Raw genomic sequence first — 20,516 nt, 5'->3', positions numbered from 1 at the left:
TGCAGATAGATAAACATAATTATAAATGTCTATGTGCAGTGGGCATGTACAATTCAAATAAATGAATCAGTGCAATGTAGTGCAATGAATATGTGCAAATTTTAAATGTGCAAATGTTAAACAGTGCAGTGATTGTGAGGAGTGTAAGTTAGAGGAGAGTGTAGGGTGTATGGGGGGGGGGGGGTGTTTGGGGGTTAGCTAGTTAGTACCAACTTTTTATACACAATTGAACATTTCAAACTATGGTCTCCTCCAAAATCAACATTATTTTTACGCTTCCTAACACATTACAGGTATTTCCTTCTGCAAATGCTAATCAAATCTCATTGGTCACATTGATTACAACACTCAAACATTTTTTTTAACTTCTTATTTAAAACAAGCTGAATCAACATAATTCTTGAGGGTTTTTGGGATAACGCCATTGTTTTATGTTCAATTTACTTACATTTGTCAAATCGATTAAGTTAACTTGACAGGAATTATGCAGAACCCTGTATTTTTCACACGTTATGTTTATTTTGATGTGTAAAATTGACTGAATTAAAAGCAGATCTGTCCTTATAGCTGCAGAACCCGAAAGTTGATCAGGTGCTGGAAATTCTGCGGAGGATCAAGAGCAGTTACTATACTCCCTTTGATGACATTATTCAAAAAGTCAATTACGGTAATCACATCTGAAACACGTGTTCATTCTTTATAATTTGATTTTGATGTTAACTATATTATAAGTGCATTTTAATGGCACATTCTAGTGTAGCCTAGTACTTCAAGTCCAGGCAGGGTGATATAGATAGGGTACCTAGACAGGGTGGTAGCCTATGTATCCTACATGTTTACCTAAGGGATCCATAATGGTAACTTATTATTTTCACCCCCTTTTGAACATAAACATGGAAATTATATGTTTAATTTAAATGATCATCAATCTTCAGTGCTTTGGCGCATGGTTACACTTGGTCTCAATTTAAAGAAGACACTTGTCGAATTGTAGCTAAAGTTAAAACAATGTAAAAAGCAAAATAAAATGAAACAAACGTTTTGTGCCTTTAAGTTTACAAAAACTAAACAATAAATGTATAGTTTAATATATTACATGATAAATAAACATGCTTTAGGCCAAAAGAAAATTAAAGGTAGAAATCTGAACAAAATATATTCCAAATTTGAAGATGATATCAAAAATAATGAGCTTTCAGTAAGATTTTGTTTAACCGCAGTACCAAACATGACCACCAGTTGGCATAGTTTCCATTGGTGTATATGGGGCACCCCTATTTCTCTGAATGTTTTGAGGAAAATGGACCAAATCTTTTAATTCTTTAATATATAAGTACCAAAAAAGCACATTATTAGTGTACATTGCCAACATTTTAAGTAATAATACGTATCTTACCACCCCAATGACAGCGTTTGTACCTTTATTTCTAAGATCGTAGGAGGAAAACTTAAAGATGCAAAATTAGAACCTCAGAGCTGTCCCTTTATTGTAAGTGTACTGTCTACTCATTGATTTTCCAGCGGTGATGGAAGCGGAGGACATAGACCTGCACTTGAAGACCTTACGAAGGCCCATAGCTGCATTTGAGGAGCGCAGTTTCACTGATCTAGAGCCTCTGATTCCTGCTCTGTTTCACACGCTTGCTCTCATCTGGACACACTCTGACTTCTACTGCCATCCAGCACGCATCGTCACACTGCTCACTGAGTTCTGCAACCTTCTCATTGATAAGGTGTGTTTGAAATAAAGGAATGGGTCACCAAAACAAAAAATTTGGTCATGATTTACTCACATGTTACTTGTTACAAACAAGTTGGAGTTTCTTTCTACTGTTGAACACAGAAGAAGATATGTTAAAGAAAGCTGTGAACCACTCCCATCATATTTGTTTTTCCAAGTATGGAAGTCAATGGTTACAGGTTTCCAACATTCTTCAAAATATCTTCTTTTGTGTTCAGCTGAATTTTCCAATTCTGAAAAAGTTTTGGAAAAACAAATAAACTCACAACGACATCTAAAAAAATGTTGTGGAATCTTTTTAAATTTTATTTAATGAATTTCTGTATACGTATTTTAGGAAAATGGTTGCTTATAGTATTTAGCCTTCTACCAGTGTTTTATTATGATTATTATTTATTTAAGCTTTTATTATTACCATTAAGAAGAAATTGCCATGTTTTATTTGCCATTTTATCAGATAAATCAAATGTGATTTTACATGTTTGTAGGTCTATAATTTGTTATCAGTAATTTTCTATCATTATTATTCAGATTTTTGTGTATAAATAATGCCTAATGATAGGGTAAGTTACTAGTTGTTGTGGACTCTTAACTTCTTTTCTGTCCTTGGGAGATCACCTACTCTCACATTACTTTATACACTCACCAGCCACTTTAATAGGTACTCCTTAGTAGTATCATGTCGGACCCCCTTTTGCCTTCAGAACTGCTTTAATCCTTCGTGGCATAGATTCAACAAGGTACTGGAAACATTCCTCAGAGATTTTGGTCCATATTGACATGATAGCATCACACAGATTGATGCAGATTTGTTGGCTGCACATCCATGATTAGAATCTCCCGTTCCACTTGAGATCTGGTGACTTTTGAGGCCATTTGAGTACAGTGAACTCTTTGTCATATTCAAGGTTGGTCGTGTTGTGCATTCAGAGATGTTATTCTGCATACCTCAGTTGTAACGAGTGGTTATTTGAGTTACTGTTGCCTTTCTATCAGCTCAAACTAGTCTGGCCATTTTTTGGACCTTTCTCTGTAAACCCTAGAGATGGTTGTGCGTGAAAATCCCAATAGATCAGTAGTTTCTGAAAAACTTTGACCAGCTTGTCTGGCACCAACAAGCATGACACGTTCAAAGTCACTTAAATCACATTTCTTCCCCATTCTGATGCTCGGTTTGAAATGCAGCAGATCATCTTCTCTACATGCATTGAGTTGCTGCCATGTGATTGGCTGATTAGAAATTTGCATTAATGGACAGTTGTACAGTGGCCAGTGAGTGTATAGCATTATGTAGGCATTATCTAAAGAACAGTTATTTTATATTATAAACCATATACATTAGCCTACTTGAAACATTAGGTCATGAATACATATCTGAAAGTCTTGGAATTTTAGTAGTAAACATATGTATATGAAACGTGACCTTTAGGAATAAATTATGTTTGTTTTGATACTTGCTTTTGTAATGTTTTTATGTCCTTTTCCAGGCTTCAGTGTATCTAATTCCTGAGGAGCTTTTTAAAATGGAGTTAGAGGAGGGCATGGACCGGGTTCGGAAGGCTATCCAAGTGTTTTGTTCATTCAAACGCAGTTTCCAGCTGCACCGGGACAAACTGACACCCACTGGACCCTACAGCCGACCAGGCCTTACGGTCAAACCCTGGGACTTTCCAATTGAGCTTGTGTTTCACCGCACTGACTCTATCATGGAGAGACTGCGCATGATTGAGGTTTGTGCACTCAAATACATAAAAGAGCTAACTAAAAATATGTTTAAAAGAACACATTTACCAGACACTTGATTACACATTGTTGTTAGTTCCAAGTTGGACCTCTTTTGCCTTTAGGTCTGCTTCAAAAAGGTCTAGGATACATTCCTTAGTGATTTTTGTCCACATGAACATGCTAGCATCACACAACTGTTGCAGATTTGTTGTCAACCTCACATCCAAGATGCAAATCTCCAGCACATTCAGTGTGTTAAGATAGATCAGGTGACTGTAGGCAATTGAAGTTAAATTCTAAGCCTAACATCTGCATGTTTTAGCAGAAATCTTGTATTGTCCACTTGTGGTGTGGTGGGTTTAGTCATCTGTTCTTATTAGTCAGGTTTATTTCACGCCTCTCTGGAATACTTGATCAATCACAACATTCCAATGCATGTAATTCCTAAATAACATCCACTGAAATCAGAAAACACGGCGTCTTCAGGGTACTTTGAATCATATTGACCAAGTTTCACGTATTAATTTGCTTGTCTGTCACGCCTCAATTCTTGACCGTTTGGCGCCATCTTGTGTTGTGACTGAATAATATGTAGGTTAGAAAAAAAAAACACCCTAGCGAATTATTAGTTTAGATCAATATTATGTAAATTTTTTTTAACTTTTCATTTGCAAATAGCAACGTAATAAAGTGGGATAATGTATTTCCAGATGGTTGTTTTCGCAGAATAGAGCTCTTAAACGCATGTTGGACATTACTTCAGACTTTTAGCCCATCTGTGAGTCTATTTATTTACTTGTGTAAATGTGTGTAAATGTATATTTATTGATTTATTTAAATTAATTTCAGTAGTATTATTGACCAATAATAATAACCTTTGGTTTATTTACAATACAGTTTGTAAAGTGATATTTTCTGTCTTTTAGTAGATGTATTATATGAGGTACGTGCTGGTTTTACCAAATAGTGGATCTATTTGGATTTGTATTGTAAACATTAAATAAAGGTTTAAATGTACAAAAATATCTGCAGAAAATGTCTGCAGATTCTGTCTGGTCCTAGGCATTATTCTGCAGGTACAACTGCTTGGATGTACATTATCCCATATGACATTAGTTTTCAAGGTTTGATGTGTGGTGCATTCAGAGATGCTCATCGACAGACCTCAGTTGTAACGAGTAGTTAGAGCTACTGTCGTCTGTCTATGAGCTTCATCGAGTCTAGTCATTCTTCCCTGGCCTCTGGCATTAACAAGACATTTTATGTCAATTAAGTTTGTTTACTATATTGTGTGTTTTTTTGGACCATTTTTAAAGCAAGTAATGGTTGTATATCAAACCCTAGTAGCTGATTAGTTTCTAAAATACTCCACCCGCCCATCTGAACCAACAGTATAGTCATGTCCAAAACAATTAATTGACCTTCCTAATTCTGAAGATCATTCTAAACTTCAGCAGATTGTCTTGTCTACATGTCTAAATGTTGCTGATTGGCTTATTAGATTACACTTTAAAATTTAAGAGGTTTCTGTGAAGTGTATAATTGAGTCTCTTTCTGATCTTGACTTTAGAGGCCTATTTAAGATGAATCCATAGGTTTGACATGATATTTTAAGGATTTTTATTAATGTGCCCCATCTGTGTTTGCATGAATTTGTCAGGAGTTGTTTGCCTCTGCTCTGGACTTTCTAAAGCTGGAACGGATTGAGCTGGGCGGCTCTAGAGGGAAGATCCTCAGCGAGATGGTGTACAATATGAATGATGAATTTCTGGACAGCTGGAGAACTCTGAGAGAAAGCAAATACGACCCACTCGACTATAACAACAAGGTATTTACATGTCTGCACAAATATACACTACCATTCAAACCATATTTTTTTGCACGAACCATGATATTTTAATTCTTTTTTTTTCAAGATTCTTTGCTTTAAAGAAAGTAAAAAACTGAATTGAATTAAAGTAGCAGTCTTCAATGACAATATAAATTTATTCAACATTTTTTTTTATTTCTTAATGTGTCCTTGCCGAATAACAATTACTGTTATTTTCAAAAATATTAAATATAAAATTAACCTCCGGTTTTTGGACAGTAGTGCATGTGCTCAAGTTCATAAGCATTTACAGTGGTGCAAATAAGTGTTTGTGCCCTTACTGATTTATTAATTTTTGCATGTTTGCCACACTGTAATGTTTCAGATCATCAAACAAATGTAAATATTAGTCAAAGATAACACAAGTAAACATAAACATGTAGTTTTGAAATGAAGGTTTTAATATTTAAGGGAAAACTAAATACAAACCTACCTAGCCCTGTGTGAAAAAGAATCCCGCCAAACCTAATAACTGATTGGCACCCTTAGAGGCAACAACTGCAATTAAGTGTTTTCGATAAATTGCAATGGGTTTGTTACAGTGCTGTGAGATAATTTTGCCCCTCTCATGTTTGCAAAATTGTTGTAATGCAGCTACATTAGAAGGATTTTGTGCATGAACCACCTTTTTAAGGTCGTGCCACAGCATCTCAATTGGATTCAGGTCAGGGCTTTACCTAGGCCACTCCAAAGTCTTAATTTTGTTTCTTTAGACATTCAGAAGTGAACTTGGTGCGTTTTGGATCAGTGTCCTGCTGCAAAACAGTACAACACTTTCAGGGCAAACAGTTCTCAAACCATTGTTTATGCATCCACACTCTTCCTGGTGTTTTCTAGGAGTTTATGAGTGACTACAAGCGATTCATGGAACAGAATCAAGACTTTGACCAGAGACTGGGGACAGTAATAAACTTGGCTTTTCAACACTCCCCAGGCTTAGAGTCTGCTTTTAAGGTATTATGCACACACACGCACGCATGCACATAAACAAAAACAAATACTCAGCGATGAATGAAAAAACACACACACACACACACACACACACACACATTCTCTGTCAAACTTAAACACAGAGTATGTATTCTTTATATACTTCATTGTGCACAAAAGTCTTGTTTCTAAGTCTCTAATATTGAAAACCTGTCTGTGTTTGTGTGTGTGCAGCTTCTACAGATGTTTGGCACTTTGTTGGAGAGGCCGAGGGTTCATCAGCTTTTTGCTCCAAACTACTCTCAGCTGCTGGTGATGTTCCAGGAGGAGGTCAGTCTCTGTCAGCGCATACTGGACACCCAGAGAGAGAAGGTTTGTGTGTTTAATAATCATTGAATGAGGAAAATGAGGAGAGTTTTACTAAATATGTTTTGATAGAGTTTTATAGCACTGCCTCATGAAGCTTCTTTGCTGAAAAAATAAAACATCAGAAACCATCAGTGGTTAAAAACTGTATACAGCATAATGTTTTCCAGCACGTTTTAGGACATATTTCATATTCAACACATATGGGGTTTAGTGGTTTTTAACATGGCATCAGTAGACAACAACACAGTTATCAATGAAGACAATACACTACAGTCTCTATGAAATCCAATACAATTCCCATGTTAACCATTAAAACTATTGCAAATTCAGTTTTGTATAAATCCAGCGATCATATTTATTTATTTAATTTTTATTTGATTAATTTTTATTTTATTATTATGATTTTATTATTATTTACTGTTTTATAATGTAGACTTGGTTACATACATTACAATATGCATACGAAATATAAAAGAGAATAATTGGTAGTTAATTGTTTTAAATTGACTAAGACGTGCATTAAAACAAGCATTATATCAAAAACAAAATTAGTGGTAATTAATTTTTTTGTTATATTTCATTAGGTAATTATAAAATATTAGCAATTTGTTTGTAAAATTTGTCATGTTTGGACTGTATCCTCGTTGTCCAGCAGGTGTCGCCAGATTGCAATGTTTTTAAAGCTTCGTTTCACTCGTGACAGATTATACTCTTTTTAAATTTTTTTTTTTTTTTACCATAAAACAACTGATTCTGACATTTTAAGAAATGAAATTTTATTTGGATGTGATATTTATTTAAGTATTTGTAAGCTTTTCTTCTGTCAGTATCATTGTACCGTACCGTGCTGGGCAAACACTGTATTGTTCAGGTACTTGCGTTAATTCGGTTAATTCTGCATTTGAAATGGTTTCAGTTGTGGATAAACTTGCGTTGCATTATAGACTCAGTTATTTAATATTAATTCATAACATTTAAATGTAAATATTTGTCATTAAATGTGAAAATGAATATGCTCTTGAACATGTTCAAGTACTTCTGTGTTGTTTTACGTGGTACAGCTGAGGACCGGCAGTCCCATCCTTGGTAAAAACATGCCAGCTGTTGCTGGGAACCTGAAATGGTCTCAAGAACTTCGAGAACGGATCCTGTCAAACCGCAGTAAACTCAGCCAGCTCACACACATGTATATAAAAGACCTCACACATCTTTTTATGACACTCAAATACATGTACATTTGTTTCTGGAGCCATGAATTACAACGTGTGTGTGCGTGTGCGTGCGTGTGTGTGTGTGTGTGTGTGTGTGTTTAGGCCATTGGAGAGTTCTGAGGCCAAGCAGGTGCTGCAGATGTGTGAGTGTGTATTGGAGGTTCTGGATGTGATGGATGAAGAAGTCTACAATAACTGGAGTGTTGGCATGGATGAGTTGTGTCAAACACATCTCAACAAACCACTTCTGATACTGGATGAGGAGAGCAGCCTGTACAGTCTGAACTTTAATCCTGCTGTAAGACACACACACAAACAAACTAAACCCATGTACCAAGCTAACTAAGCAGAGCTTTCCCTTTCCCCTTTTAAATTAAGATTGTCCTTTTTTTCCCTCTTTTGTGACCTAAGTCCACTTGCTAACAAAATAAAAGAAGATTTGATAGAAGATGTCAATTTATAAGTAGGATATGTTCCTGTTATACATCTGACATAGATATTGATCCAGGAACAACATTTCAATGAGTCAGTCGGTCGGTCGGTCGGTCGGTCGGTCAATCAATCAATCAATCAATCAATCAATCAATCAATCAATCAATCAATCAATCAATCAATCAATCAATCAATCAATCAATCAATCAATCAATCAATCAATCAATTAATCAATCAATCAATCAATCAATCAATCAATCAATCAATCAATTAATCAACCAACCAATCAATCAATCAATCAAATCAAATCAAATCAAATCAAATCAAATCAAATCAAATCAAATCAAATCAATCAATCAGAATTAAGATTTAAAGCTTATGTTAAGTTTAGGTTTAGTTAGGGTACTTAGTTAGAAGTACTTTAGTATGTACTAGGGTTGGGTCGATAGAAGATGCCATTTACCCGTCTGATGCCCCGTTTACACTAATACATCTTTATTTTAAATTGCCAGTTTAGAATGGAAATGATCCACGTTCACACTGTGTTTTACCCAGTATTTCTAAAGAGCTCTCCATCCACACTATACTGCTGAAAACGCACATCACTTGACCACACACACACACACACTCTGCCATGTGCTTCAGCAGTATATTCTCATGTCAGAGCTCCAGGCAGTCAGCGAACACAATACACCTTGAGAGCAGAGCACGTTGGACAGTTTATCAAGGATTTACTGCAGGATCGCGCCTCACTATAGTTGATAAACGTGATATTTAATATTCTTGTCTCTATCTAACCACTCTTTGGTCTTTTGAATCTATCAGGTAACATGTCACAGCCTCAGTACACTGCTAAAACCAGCTTGACCAGCCTAGCCAGGCTGGGAGCCCAGCCAAAACCAGCTATGTCCAGCTTAAACCATTCTGGTCAAGCTGGTTTTAGCTGGATTAAGCTGGTAATTTTCCAGCCTGACCAGCTAAGACCAGGCTGGAAATGGCTGGAAACCAGCCTGGAAATGGCCAAAACCCCTCTAAAACCAGCCTGGTCGACCAGCTAAAACCAGCCAACCAGCCAAGGTTGGTTTAAGCTAGATTTTTCAGCAGGGCATTCCTGAATGCCTTTCACAGATATAACTTCATTTGAGTTTTTAGCATATATAATCAGTGCTTTACAAATTCAGTCATGTATTATTAGTTATTCTTCAGCAGCTTGTCATAGCAGGCTCCTGTGCAGGCTTACTCATCTTACACACAAAGTGTTAGCCTAATTTTAGAGAATACTTTTAAAGAATACTTTGAGAATAAACACTCATTGTTTATAACAAGCACTACTACTTAAAAAAAATAAGAAGAATAAATTTTGATTTCATTGCCACTTTAAAGGAAATCTCTGTTTTTGCCTTTCTTATTATTATTTCCAATGTGTTAATTCACCCAAAAATAAATATTCTGTTGTTAATAACTCCCCACATATTAATTAATGTAACCGGCAGCTAGCTCTCTGCAACTCTCACATGGTCACCCACTGAAACTAAGCAGGGCTGCGCCCGGTCAGTACCTGGATGGGAGACCACATGGGAAAACTAGGTTGCTGCTAGTGGTGTTAGTGAGGCCAGCAGGGGGCGCCCAACCTCCGGTCTGTGTGGGTCCTAATGCCTCAGTATAGTGACTGGGACTCTATACTGCTCAGTGAGTGCCGTCTTTCGGATGAGACATTAAGTCCATAAAAGTCCAGATAAGTCCATCTAATCTAATAACATCTAATGTTGTGTACAGACAACAGTTATTCACATTTTCTCTAGAAAATCTTATAATATAGTTTTTACTCTTCTGTGAAATGGTTTTAGTTGATGTCCGTTTTGAGGGAAGCGAAATATCTTGGGATTCTGAAGAACCACAACATTCCCAAAGCTGCTGTGAGTCTGTACTCCAAACGGGAAATGCTTCACATGGTAAGACCGGGCCTTTATTTTTTGAGAAACAGATTGCACAGTGCCAAGAAAAGGCCCACTTATTCCATTCTTTTCTTTCGCTCTCCTCTGTGTGAGTTTAGTACACCAGCACTCTGCTCCAGATCACTCAGTGGTATAATAAACTGCACAGCACTATTCTAGCTGTCGAGCTGCGTTTGGTTGAGTCTGAGCTGGAGGAAGTGAGGAACACTTTAAAGCCAGCATTACAGGAACTACAATGGATCGACGAGGATCTTGCTGATTACATCAAGAGGTAACACCTGTACTTTCACTTGTTAGAAAGCTCCACAATGCGAAGGCGCTCATGGTAAAGTGTGTGTATTGTAGCACGTGTGACCTGGTGCGCGGTGTGTCGGAGCGAGTGCAGAAGAGCAAGGCTAACCTGGAGAAACTGCAGGGGCTGATGGGAGTTTTCAGTCACTCGGCCTGTATTACACGTAAGACTAGCCATCGGGGGAATCTGCTGAACCTCACCGATGTTGAGGAGAACTTCAAGCGACAGTACGGTCTCATCGCTCGCACAGGAGAGAAGATACATGAGCTTGTGCAGGTGCTGGCTTCAGTCTTTTATTTGACACAGTGAACGTGCTTTAGGTTTCTGCTAGAGTAGGCAAAATCAGGTAAAGAAATAGAATTAGTAAACATGTACACTTACCGGCCTCTTTATTAGGTACACCTTACTAGTACCTGGTTGAACCCCCTTTTGCCTTCAGAACTGCCTTAATCCTTCGCAGTATAGATTCAACAAGGTACTGGAAATATTCCTCAAAGATTTAGCCCCATATTAAAATGATAGCATCATGCAGTGGCTGCAGATTTGTTGGCTGCACATCCATGATGTGAATCTCCCATTCCACCACATCTTAAAGGTGCTCTATTAGATTGAGTGCTGGTGACTGTGGAGGCCATTTCAGAACAGTGAACTCATTGTCATGTTCAAGAAACCAGTCTGAGATTATTTGTGCTTTATGACATGGAGTGTTATCCTGCTGGAAGTAGCCATCGGAAGATGGGTACACCGTGGTCATTAAGGGGTGGACATGGTCAGCAACAATACTTAAGTAGGCTGTGACATTGACATGATATTCAGTTGATACTAATGAGCCCAAAATGTGCCAAGAAAATATCCCCCACACCATTACACCACCACCACCAGCCTGAACCGTTGATACATGGCAGGATGGATCCATGCTTTCATGTTGTTGACGCCAAATTCTGACCTGAATGTCGCAGCAGAAATAGAGACTCATCAGACCAGGCAACGTTTTTTCAATCTTCTATTGTCCAATTTTGGTGAGCCTCTGTAATTGTGTAGCCTCAGTTTCCTGTTCTTAGCTGACAGGAGTGACACCTGGTGTGGTCTTCTGCTGCTGTAGTTCATCCACCTCAAGGTTGGACATGTTGTGTGTTCAGAGACGCTCTTCTGCATACCTCGGTTGTAACAAGTGGTTATTTGAGTTACTGTTGCCTTTCTATCCACTGGAACCAGTCTGGCCATTCTCCTCTGACCTCTGGCATCAACAAGGTATTTGCACCCACAGAACTGCCACTCACTGGATATTTTCTCTTTTTTGGACCATTCTCTGTAAACCCTAGAGATGGTTGTACATGAAAATCCCAGTAGCTCAGCAGTTTCTGAAATACTCAGACCAGCCTGTCTGGCATCAACAACCATGCCACATTCAAAGTCACTTAAATCACCTTTCTTCCCCATTCTTCCTCGGTTTGAACTGCAGCAGATCGTCTTGACCATGTCTACATGCCTTAATGCATGGTGTTGCTGCCATGTGATTGGCTAATTAGAAAGTATCAATTTGTGGACATTTTTTAATTTAAATTATTAAAATGAATGTTTGATAGTTTCAATCAGGACTGATGGTTTGATCCATCTGTGTCAGTGAAAGTGTTAAAAATTTTAAAATATGATATATTTATGATTTATTTATGAACTTATGATGTATTTTTTACAGACATTTGCATCTTTATGTAACTTTTTTCTAAATAAAAGCTTTTCTTCAACTTAATTTTTCTGTAATGTAAAAAAAAACAATTCTACAGTTGTATTTTGTCTAGTTTATTTGTATTAATAGCATTTTTTTATAAGATTGAATTCTTTCTTGTTTAGGAGAATGCTGAGCTTCTTGGTGCTGATTTGGACTCAGAGGCTTGGCAGTCTTACACAGAATACGTGGACAGACACATTCTCACTGGCTTCTGCAGCGCTGTGCGATGCTCCCTGCAGTATTTAGTTGAGAACACGGATGCGGCGCTCAGTATCGCTCCCCTGTTTGAAGTACAGCTCACCCTGACCACAGACATGATCTTTCACCCCTCGCTCAACCTCTCCAGGAAAGGCAACTTCTATGACATCATTGACCAGATGGTGTCAGACATTTTTAAAATGGCTTCCTTCATCAAAAGAGTAGCCAAGAGCAAACAGTCAGAGACTTACAAGGTGTGTAAAGTTGGACTATTATTTGTAATAGCCAGGGTACAACTAAGAGTAACTGTTATGACTAAACATTAGTAAAGAAGAAGTCAGCAAGTGGAGTTGCTAAATGAATGAATTTAACTGTAAATAAAATGAATAAGTTGTGGATAATTTTGGAGGACACTTTGCTTTTAATACAGATGTTGAAGTAGGGTGTCAGCGGGGTCTTAAAAAGGTCTTTAAATGTCTTAAATCTCAAATACAAAATTTTAGGCCTTAAAAAGTCTTAAATTGACTGAAATATTTTGTTGTAGGTCTTAAATCTTTTTAAACTTAATTTTCCTTTATTCAATTATTCTCCAACAATCCATCTCAATAAAACTTTTAACTTTTTTATTTAAGAATGTAATCTGTGACTCTATTTACATTAATGATTTAATTTATTCATTTTCTTTTCGGCTTAGTCCCTTTATTAATCTGGGGTCGCCACAGCGCAATTAACCACCAACTTATCCAGCATGTGTTTTACGCAGCGGATGCCCTTCCAGTCGCAACCCATCACTGGGAAACCCATGCAGACTCATTCGCACACAAACATACACTATGGACAATTTAGCCTACCCAATTCACCTGTACCGCATGTCTTTGGACTGTGGGGGAAACCGGACCACGCGGAGGTAACCCATGCAAACACATGCAAGAACATGCAAACTCCACACAGAAATGCCAACCACCCCAGCGACCTTCTTACTCTGAGGCGACAGCACTACCTACTGCGCCACTGTGTCGTCCATGGTTTAATTTTTTTCCTTTAAAACAATAACAACAAAGCAACATTTGTTTAAAAGTTCTCCATGTATTTACTGCTGGGGAAGCTGACCTGGACAGACTGTTGTGCATACATTTAGTTTATTGTAATTTTTAAACCTTTTATTATTAAATATATATATATATATATATATATATATATATATATATATATATATATATATATATATATATATATAATTTCCGGGTATATATATATATATATACATAACAAATATTTTTCCACCACACCGCTAATTATATTCATTTTTCAACATAACCTTTCTTAAAATATGTATAAAAAAAAAAAAAAAATATATATATATATATATATATATATATATATATATATATATATATATATATATATATATATTTTAAAATACATATTTAGATGTTGACATCGCTTTATCAACAGTTTTAAACAGAGAGAGAGGGAAAAAAGTTTGCTGATGGATCATTGTTATATTTCTGGAAGTTGACCATGTCGTAGTTTAGCAAAATTAATCCACGCCTCCTGCTGAAGTGACTTGCGATGCACCTTCGCCATTTGCAATGCATTAAAACGTTTTCCAGCAGCAGCCGCACTTTATTCTCAAAATGTATAGTTTGTCTAAAGTGATGCATACAAACTACACAGTATATACTATGACCAGGTATTCAATCAGCCAGAGCAGTCGTCCCTCCATTGTAAAATTTGTCTCTGCCGGTTTGTTTATTTTTGTGAGTTCATTGGCATTTCCCTGCACATTAATTCTAATCAATCGAACAGCTGTTTAGGAAATACGTTCAATAACACCTGGCCAATGGGTGATGTGGATTTTGTCACATGTCTGCATTTTAGTTCTTTTCAACTGGTTCGGACCAAAGCAATCAGTGTGGTGTGAAAAAGACCCAAAAACGATGTATTATTTGTGGCCCTTGGTTCGGACCAAAAAAACCGAACCATAGATGTGAAAGCACCCATAGATTACCTTTTTTTAAGCCAGATCTTAAGACGTTTTCATTTTTTTTACTATTAGGATAGTCCTGTTTTGAATCTGCCGCTATGCTGACACATAGGCATTTGTAGCTTCGTTCTCTTTTGAAAAGAAAACTCGAAGCCCAATCTCATTTGAATTTAAAGCAACAGTCACCAAAATGGCATAATTTGTATCAAAGCTTAAAAGGAGCATAATAACTCTTCTTCAATTAAATTCACAGGCTTGTTCTGTGAGTTTTCACTTTTGAATTGCATTGTGGGACCTTGATCCGCTCAGACCATTTCGGATGTTGAAAATGTAGCTGTAGTTCAACAAAGTGACCTTTATTGGAATTTTCTGTAATTTGAAAGAGTTTTTTGTGTCGTAAATGATGACGCAGTATATTGTTTCAAACTACTAAAAATGTTAGTAAAAGTAACTTTGTTAAACTTTTGAACATCAGATGTTCACAGAGCAGATAATGCACTTTAAAAATCCTATTAAACAGAAAACAGTCACGAAACAAAATATTGTAAGGAAACATATTTTTACAGGGCATCTTTTCATGTTTACACTATAAAGACCATCATAATTAAAGTTTTATGGTTATTTTGGAAAAACATTCTCCGCAACATGATTTATGTCTGATTTTGTCCTGTCATTTTTTTTTTAGGAGGATGTAGATCAGATACCTGAGCTAGTGGAGTTGGCTCAGCTGGTGCGATATCGTGCTCGCGGAGCCATTGCTAAGGTCAAAGAATTCCAGCATTCCTTCGATTCCTACCGTTACCTTTGGACTGGAGACAGGGCGGAGTTTATGAGGCAGTTTCTGCTCTATGGACACGCCCTCTCTGCTGAAGAGGCGGAGCTTTATGCAGATTATGAGCTACCTAAGAATCCACCCAAACTGCAGAACTTCAGAGAGCAGGTATCTGTCAGTCATGGAGTGAATAATAAAAGTGATTTTTTGTGTGATTTTGAAATACATGATATAATTATTAAAGCCTATATATTTCACAATTACATTTCTTTTTATAAAAAGAAGACTATATATTGTTAATGTAACAACTAACATTTGATACCCTAGATTCATTCATTCATCCATTTTCTTTCGGCTTAGTCCCTTATTTATCAAGGGTGTGCAACAAGGGAATGAACCACCAACTATTCCAGCTACACCGCAACCCAGTACTGGGTAACACTCATACACTCTTGCATTCACAAAGGCACACAAACTACGACAATTTTTGTTTGCCCAATTCACTAATACCGCATGGCTTTGTACTTTCGGGGAAACTGAAGCACCCGGAGGAAAACTGCTGACCACTGAAACACCATGCCACCTGATAACCTACAGTTTGCTTTAAAAATAACAGCGGACATTATAAAGTATCTAATTTTCTTGTCATAACAAATATACTAGTAAAAACACCATGCTCTCTTTTTTCTGTCTCACTGATTTCTCATTAGATCAGTGAGTTTGAGGATCTTTACGAGAAGGTGCGTGTGTTAGAGGAGAAGAGAGTGTTCTGTGGCTGGTGTCAGGTGGACATAAACCCTTTTAAAAGATCTCTGATGAACATCATTAAGAAGTGGAGCTGGATGTTTAAGGAACACTTACTCAACCACGTTAATGCCAGGTAACAGTAATTCAGAATTCATCTATGACAAATATTATCATTGATTTTTTTTCTTTACAGTAAATCAAGATCTTATAGAGCTCTGGAGAAAATAGAGAGATAAACTAAAATTTATTTGGATTTATTAAAATTATTTATAAAATTGTTATTTTTTTCTGTAAACTGATGAAAATGAAAATATATATATAAATAAATAACAAAAAGGTGCCGTTTTTTCAGACATATCTATAGGATTTATTATACAACACAATAGCATTGTTTTAACCCAGACAAGAAATCAGTAATTGGTGAAATAACCCAGATGTTTCATGAAAACATTTGTTATTCTTACCTTTTGTCAATTTCCAAAAGAAAACACACCATATAAAACATATATGTATTAAAAATTATATCTGTATAATAAATAAACATAATACTCAAAACCATACTTAATTAATCAAGTAAATCCAGAAAAGCTAAGAATTTTCATGTGGCCTTTTTATTTTTTCATAGCTGTAATTCAAGTACAACAATGATAATTTTCTCTGTATCAGCGTGCAGGAGTTGGGGTCATTCATTGAGAGTACAAATCTTGGTTTGGCAAAGACTGTAACTGATGGGGATTATGGCAAACTGGTGGACATCATGAGCCACCTGAAGGCCATCAGAGACCGCCAGATGAGCACAGAGCAGCTCTTCAGACCCCTCAAAGCTACATCTGACCTGCTGAAAACCTACAACCAACAGCTGCCTGAGCATGTTTACATCCTGCTGGAGGTAACGTCATCCACCTACTAAACATATACTTTTGGATTTCCTTATTTTTAAAGTTATCAGACAACAATTTTATGTGGTGAGACTTTAAGGGAAATATTTTTAAATGTGAATCCTTCTAAAATAGTATAATTTTTTTTTTAAAGTAAATCTTAAAAAACTTGAATCTTACATTGTAAAATCTAATTAGTAAACCTTACTTTAAAAAAAAGCATACAAACCAATTATCTTGGAAAAAAACAAGTAAGGGGAAATTGGAAGTAGTATGTAGTACTATCAAGTGCCTGTCTACTGTTGTACACTTACTAGAGAGTTCCAGTAACCTAAAACTAATTTGGATACTTGATCATTCACTTCAGATGTTCTTGTCTTACTTAAGGCTACTCTGCATGACTATTTTTAACCATTAAATTATTTTAGGTTAAATACACTTTGCGAGTATTACTGCTCGTTTATGTTAAGTTGTACTAAGGTAATGTCTTCTCAGTTCACCTGGGTATTACAGAGTTAACTTTAAAAAGCAATCCAGTTCACAATAGTAATGGGTCAATCACACTTCGGCATTCGCATTCCTGATCAAAGCTCAATTTTTACAGCTGAAGCAAAGGCTCTCTTTTTAGCGCTGGAACACATTGAAAATGCTGAAGAACACAATTTTATTATTTTTTCGGACTCAAAATCTTGTCTACAGACATTAAACTCTTTTAAACTGAAGCATCCCATTATTATTGACATTTTAATCAAAGTGAACGAACTACAGAGAAGGTTTTATAATCTAGTCTTTTGCTGGATCCCAGGACATGCTTATTTGGAAATGAACAAGCCGACAAAGCTGCCAAAACTGCCCAAGCTGGAAAGCTAAAGGAGTGTAAAATCCCACCTTCCGATCTAAAGCCATTAATAAAAGGCTATATTATAAACAAATGGCAAACAGAATGGGATCAGTGCCCAGAAAATAAACTTTTTGAAATTCGGCAAGAATTAGAAAAAAAATCTAATTTATTTTTTAGGTCAAGACATGATGAGATGAGTGTATAGAAGATGCCACATTGGACACACGAGACTCACACATGAACAATTACTCTAAGGAGAAGAACCACTAAAATGTCTATATTGCAACAAAAACCAAACCGTCACACATATTCCTGTGGAATGCCCCACTTTTAATGTTATCAGACTACAATTTTTATCTGTAGAGACTTTAAATGAAATTTTTAAAAATGTGAATCCATCTAAAATTGTAGAATTTTATCAAAAGGAAACCTTAAAAAACTGTTTTAGATTTTTATTATTATGTATTTTACCATATGTATTATTTATTGCTGTTAGTGACTTTTAAATATTAGGACATTTTTATAATTATAGAAAAGTGGTATTTATAAAATGAGGTAACCTTGATCTGTTTTTTTTGGCCATGACATAGCCATAGAAACTGAAATGGCAATAAAATTAAAACTGATTTAACTAAATTAAATCTCTCTCTCTCTCTCTCTCTCTCTCTCTCTCTCTCTCTCTCTCTCTCTCTCTCTCTCTCTCAATCCAGTTTACTTGTTAAAACCATGCAAACAGATTGCCTTAAATAAAGTAAATGTTACTCCAGAACTTAAATGCTATCAAGCGTCTTTTGTACAATTAAGAATACTGGAAGTAGGAAGGACGACAATTAGAACTACACAAATAAATGACACATTTCAAAGACAATTTTATTGTATTTAACAACCTTTGCTACTGACCCAATGATTCAATGCTTCATTGGGATATACATTTAAGGCAAAGAGTCACTTTAGCTTACATTTTTTTAAACAAAAACCGTCATACAATATAGGTACAATACAATAAACAATTTTATTAGGGTAAAATATAAATTTGATTCACCATGAACGTGTTTTTTAGTGTAAAACATGCTGAAGATTAGCGAACAGGGTTTCAATTGATTAAATGTCTAGTTATTTCCTCACAAAAGCCGTTTGGTCTGTATAGTGATGACTCTTCTCCATTGACTTCCATTAAAACAAAATGGCCTCTGTTCTCCTTCCTCACAAACCGATGTTGGCATTAGCCATTACACCTTTTCGGCTAATGATTGTTATTTTCACCCTGCAAGTTACTGTAATTCTAGAAAACCCTGTAAGAAGTATGTATTTAAATCACAGAGTAAAGCTAACATTTTACAGTGTATTTTATGTATTATTTATTGCTGTTGATGTCTTTTTATTGTTATAAACCTGTTTATTAAAGAAAACTGATGTTTATAAAATGTTAGTAAATTGTGTGTTTTTGTTGCCGTGATATAGCCAGACAAGCTGATATGGCAATACACTCAAAACTCTCTTTCTCATCAATGTACTTCTGATTGTGCAGCTTTAATACATGTCTGATCCACTTTAACAAGCCCATGTGTTTTCACAGGCTCTGCCAGAGAAATGGAAGAATCTAAAGAAGGTGGCGTTTACAGTAAAACATGAGGTCGCTCCTCTCCAGTCCAACGAAGTAGCTGTCATACGCAGAAAGTGTGTTCGGTTTGAGGTAAGAGCGTAAAGAAAATGACACAAATCTTCTTTTTAAGTTGCGTTGATCATATGGGTTTCATGTTGTAAATTCTGCTAATCTAAACAAGAAGTTCTCAACCTTTTTCAGGCTCAAATCCTTCTTTGATCAATTTTGCAAGGCTCACCCATGCCTGATATTTCCTCTTATGCTGTATGTCCAAAGAAAAGTGTTTATTTTAAACCTTTATTTATTTATTTATTTATTTATTTATTTATTTATTTATTTATTTATTCTACTATTATTCTCATATTCTTCTAAAATTAAAAAAATATAAAAATATATAAAAAAATAAATAAAGCTAAACTTTACAATTTAAAAGAAATTCTCTATTTGATTGTAACATCTTTTTCTGCATTATATATAGATATATATAGATATATAGATATATATATAGAAACGTTTATTCTTAATTAATTGAACTTGACATAAGAAACAGCCAGGCAAACAGGGAGATGCCATGGGTAATTCTAGAAATGGGGGTATATTTGACATAGATGAGACCTAAGTAAACGTTCTAGTATTTTTCAAAAACAAAGACGGTAGGAAATGTCAACCCTGTTTTTGTTATGGTTTTTGTTAAAGTGTAAAAAGTTTAACAGTAAGTTAAAAAACAATTGGTAACTTAATCAAATGTTCCCTTTCCAATGATATTCAAGTATTTTGCGCTATTTTATATTAATAATAGATTCAGTTTACTGTAAACTGTACATTTGTTGTGCTGTAAATCATTCTAGTTGAAGGAAAATGAATGGAAAGTGTTTGAAATGTACCTTCAAATCTGGAATGATGCTCGCATGTATAAATAAAATGACATTATAGTATATAAATAATGTAAAAATACAGATAAATAAATATATGAACATAAAAGTAGCAAACCCAAAGTTAGATTTTGTGGTTGTTTTTGATGTACAAGAGACAAGCAGAAAAAAAATCTTATTGTTGTGACCTTTTGAACATGATACTGATCATCTGTTGTTGGATTCTTAGATTAAACAGCATGAATTCAGAGAGCAGTTCCGCTCTGAACCGATATTCTTCATCAGACTGGAGGAGCCCTACAAACTCATTGACAAGGTACTTTTGTGTTTTTATTTCTGAGTGTGTTTTCAACTCATTGCCAAA

General features: G+C 35.7%; 2 protein-coding genes across 2 annotated transcripts in view; both read left to right on the top strand.

The window, feature by feature from the left end:
• gpr155b (G protein-coupled receptor 155b) overlaps positions 1-20,516 on the top strand; it is a 698,693-nt gene that overhangs the window by 90,068 nt on the left and 588,109 nt on the right. The window lies entirely within an intron of this gene.
• dnah9l (dynein, axonemal, heavy polypeptide 9 like) overlaps positions 1-20,516 on the top strand; it is a 113,597-nt gene that overhangs the window by 7,557 nt on the left and 85,524 nt on the right. Inside the window, exons 5-21 of the mRNA XM_073953681.1 lie at positions 568-667; positions 1,522-1,733; positions 3,229-3,471; positions 5,127-5,294; positions 6,174-6,290; positions 6,501-6,638; positions 7,697-7,821; positions 7,949-8,144; positions 10,126-10,230; positions 10,332-10,504; positions 10,579-10,801; positions 12,377-12,706; positions 15,125-15,379; positions 15,922-16,091; positions 16,625-16,847; positions 19,254-19,370; positions 20,382-20,468. Coding sequence (XP_073809782.1) covers positions 568-667; positions 1,522-1,733; positions 3,229-3,471; positions 5,127-5,294; positions 6,174-6,290; positions 6,501-6,638; positions 7,697-7,821; positions 7,949-8,144; positions 10,126-10,230; positions 10,332-10,504; positions 10,579-10,801; positions 12,377-12,706; positions 15,125-15,379; positions 15,922-16,091; positions 16,625-16,847; positions 19,254-19,370; positions 20,382-20,468 — 2,982 coding nt within the window. The remainder of the gene's footprint in view (positions 1-567; positions 668-1,521; positions 1,734-3,228; positions 3,472-5,126; positions 5,295-6,173; positions 6,291-6,500; positions 6,639-7,696; positions 7,822-7,948; positions 8,145-10,125; positions 10,231-10,331; positions 10,505-10,578; positions 10,802-12,376; positions 12,707-15,124; positions 15,380-15,921; positions 16,092-16,624; positions 16,848-19,253; positions 19,371-20,381; positions 20,469-20,516) is intronic.

Source organism: Danio rerio, chromosome 6 (assembly GCF_049306965.1).
Source record: "Danio rerio strain Tuebingen ecotype United States chromosome 6, GRCz12tu, whole genome shotgun sequence".
Classification (NCBI taxonomy): domain Eukaryota; kingdom Metazoa; phylum Chordata; class Actinopteri; order Cypriniformes; family Danionidae; genus Danio; species Danio rerio.
Note: the sequence above shows the minus strand (reverse complement) of the source record. Positions and strands in the feature narration are given on the sequence as shown.